This window comes from Hydra vulgaris, chromosome 02 (genome assembly GCF_038396675.1).
Source record: "Hydra vulgaris chromosome 02, alternate assembly HydraT2T_AEP".
NCBI classification, from domain to species: domain Eukaryota; kingdom Metazoa; phylum Cnidaria; class Hydrozoa; order Anthoathecata; family Hydridae; genus Hydra; species Hydra vulgaris.
The window spans coordinates 21,865,001-21,868,528 of record NC_088921.1 but is presented as its reverse complement, the minus strand read 5'-3'; the positions used below and the strand labels follow the sequence as shown (position 1 = coordinate 21,868,528).

General features: G+C 30.6%; 1 protein-coding gene across 1 annotated transcript; it reads left to right on the top strand.

The window, feature by feature from the left end:
* The first annotated feature begins 520 nt into the window (after positions 1-520).
* Positions 521-1,183, top strand: LOC136075925 (uncharacterized). The gene has a single exon (XM_065789373.1). It carries the CDS (start codon positions 521-523, stop codon positions 1,181-1,183), a length of 663 nt encoding a protein of 220 aa, XP_065645445.1.
* The last annotated feature ends 2,345 nt before the right edge of the window (positions 1,184-3,528 follow it).

The following is a 3,528-nucleotide window of genomic DNA, read 5'->3' as shown; positions in this document are numbered from 1 at the left end:
ATTCAGCTTAAATAAAGATGAATTAAACATCGAAGATTGCCGAGGTCAGGGTTATGACAATGGAGCCAACATGTCTGGAAAATATTCTCGTGTTCAAGCCCAAATAACTGCAAAAAATGATTTAGCACGGTATGTGCCTTGCGCAGCTCACACTCTAGCAAAAGTTTCCCCATTTATGATTACATTTTTTGGAAAGGTTCAAAAAATATTCAATTTCCTCTCAAGTTCTACTACCAGATGGGACAAACTGATGAAAACACTTGAAGTCACCCTAAAACGTCAAAGTGAAACACGCTGGTCTGCCAAAAAGGAGGCTATCCATTCACTAAATAATCAAATCACAAATGTTTGCAATGTTTTACAAGAAATTAGTAATGATTCTCTGCTAAATGCTGAAACAAGGTCCGGAGCTAGAGAGATTTTGATTCAAGTTGATTTTGAGTTTCTTTGCTGGCTTGACCTTTGGAACATGATACTTACATTAATAGACTGAGAGAATCGCAGCTTACAGTCAAAAAATATGACAATTGATATTGCATCAAAAAAAATTGCTGGTCTGATTGCTTCTATACAAAACCTTCAAGACAGGGGCATTCATAACAGCATGAAAAAAACTGAAACAATATCAAAAGATCTTGACATTGAAGCTAGCTTTCCAATCAAAAGAAAACGAAAAGCAAAAAGGATTTTTGATGATGAAACAAGGGAAGAAAGTTCACACATGCCTTCAGAAAAAGATTTTGAATTTAATTGTAATATAGTCTTTGACAGTATAATTACACAATTAAACTGGAGATTTGAAACGATGGCTGAGATTTCATCAGATTTTGAGTTTCTAAATGGTAACTCTCTTGCAAGTATGTCAGTTGAAGATCTGAAGAAATGTGGAGATAAACTTTATCAAAAATATGTTCGTGATCTTAATGCTAATGAATTTCCATCTGAAATTGAAAGTTTCAAGTTTCAAGCCAGTGTCCTGATTCCAGATTTAAAAAACGCAAATCCATTAAAAATCTTGCAATTTATGCACACCTATTCTTTGACTGAGGCATACCCTTTCATTGAAATTGCTCTTAGAATCTTTCTCACACTACCCGTCACTGTGGCATCATGTGAACGAGGCTTTAGCAAACTTAAGCTTTTGAAAAATTATCTAAGATCCTTCATGGGTCAAGAACTTTGACTAATCTTGCCATTTTGTCAATTGAAAATCCCCTGGATTAATCTCTGTGCTACAATGAAGTTATTGATAACTTTGCATCATTGAAAGCTAGAAAAATAAATTTTGTTTGAATGTGTCTAATTTTAATATTTATTAAAAAAGCTAATGCCTGGTAATTTTTTCAATGACTTTCAACCACAAAGCACAATTTAAATTTGATTTTAAATGTGCTTTAGGTAGGTTTATCAAAATTTGAATCAAATTAAACATTAAAAAAGTTATTGAATTTGAGGCGGCATTTTTTCTCCTTGCCCGTAAAGATTTCTGATCTCACTACGGCCCCGCTAATAACTAACTTACAATGATGACTGAGCGCATTCAACATTCGCCGTATTTAATGTACTATACAAATTATCGATAATCTTGAATCATTATTAGAACTATTTCTAAAGTAGCATAAATCAGTCTATTTTTGTTATATATAATATATAACTTATATAAAATATACAACTATGTCTCAATGTCATAACCTCCTACCTCTGTTTACCCACGTTAAAGTGTTAGTCTTTTTTTTAAAAAAACGTTTTGTATTTCTCTTTTTTTTTTACAACAGCAAAATGTTTTTCTTATTAGTACCACGAATCCGCCTCAAATCATACCTCTATGATATGTGACAATGCATTAAAAAAATCGTATTCAAGCTTATAGTGGATTAAAGCCATACTGTAAAGTACCAGACTTAATGTTGAATGTCAGTTTTAAATTCCTGCCCCACGGCTGCACAAATTTCAAACCACAGAAAACTAAAAAAAAAAACAATGTAAACATAATAAAATAATCCACAAATAGCTTGCTGCAAAATTAGAACAACGTTGCAACTAGGGGTGAGCAAAACCAGATATCCGGTCCGGTTTGCTGAAAATTGGATGCGGGTTTTAACGAACCAGATTCGATATCCGGTTTTGATCACCCCTAATCAAAACTTCCAAGTTGGGGTAATTTCAAATAATCTTTTCCGGATATTCGGTTTTGCTAACCCATAGTTGGTTCCGACTACATTTTTTAACAAACGGGACAGGATATTCAATTCTGTTTGTTAAAATCCGATTTTTAAAAACCGGACCGGATATCCTGTTTTGCGAATGTTGCGAACCATGATGGAGTAAGATTTTTGGAGAATTAGTAATCAATGCCTTGTAAAATAGTATAAACTTTTTCTAAAAAGATGTAGTTTTTTATTTTACTTAAATTTCTTATATTGTTTACAATAATTACCATATCATATTTTTATTTTGAAAACCTTGTTTTCTAAACTGTTTTTATTGAATACTAATTAGCAAATTAATAATAAAACTGATATAATCAAAGTATTTCGTTATTTAAGTATTGCTTGTAGGAGCATGCATAACGTAAAATAATTTTATATTTAAATTGTAGCTAATAATTTATTATAAAATAGCTAAAATACCTTTTAAGCAATTTGCAAAATTGTTAGTGTTAAATTAAATTGTTAGTGTTAAATTAAATTGTTAATTAAAAAGTTAAATCTATCTGCTTTTATACTTGTTTAAAGTATTTTTATTTATGTTTATTTATTTATGTTTATTATACGGTTTGGTTGTCTTACTTACAACTGTTATTTTGTTCACTTTAAAGATGCCGAAACAAAGTAACTTTTGAAAAGTCTTTTAAATTTGAAGCAAAGTGTAAAATTTGCTTTAAATCTTACAAAATAAACAGTGGTAGTACTTCAATTGTTTTACCTGCTAAAGAAAGTGAATTCAAAAATCCAATGAGTTTGAAAGATTATGCCCCTCAGATGATCCATGGAAGACATTAGAATACAGCATTCCATTTTATGAAAAAGTTTACAACGTTTCAGAAACCTAACCAGCCGATAAAAGACCAACAATCCAAGATGTAACACCTAAATTATTTTATCTATGAGCTTTTTTACCAATAACATTACAAACATAAGCCAAAAAGAATATTTATAATAATACAAATTTGTGAAATGCAGGATAGTAATAATAAATTGTGCTGAGCAACTGATTAATTGTTTTGTAAATTTTCCACACCCACGTAACAAAGGACTGCATTTGATTGAATACAAAAAATGTGATGAAAGAAAACACAGTTTGTAGATTTTTGACCTAACCCCAACTAAAACACCCTGAAAAATCCTTTTGAGGGATGATAGTACATACCAATAGGAGTTCATAGCAATAAATCTTAAAATCAGGGATTACAGTCCGTGGGACTTTTTTGCGTTTAAAGTTCTAAATTAGAGTAAAAGTTAGTTTTCTTTATTTTCTGAATTCAATAATTAGTTTTACAAAAAACTTTATATAAAAAAAAAATGTTCT

Coding starts and splice junctions, on each gene's coding strand:
- LOC136075925 (XM_065789373.1), top strand. CDS start 521: ATGACAATTGATATTGCATCAAAAAAAATTGCTGGTCTGATTGCTTCT.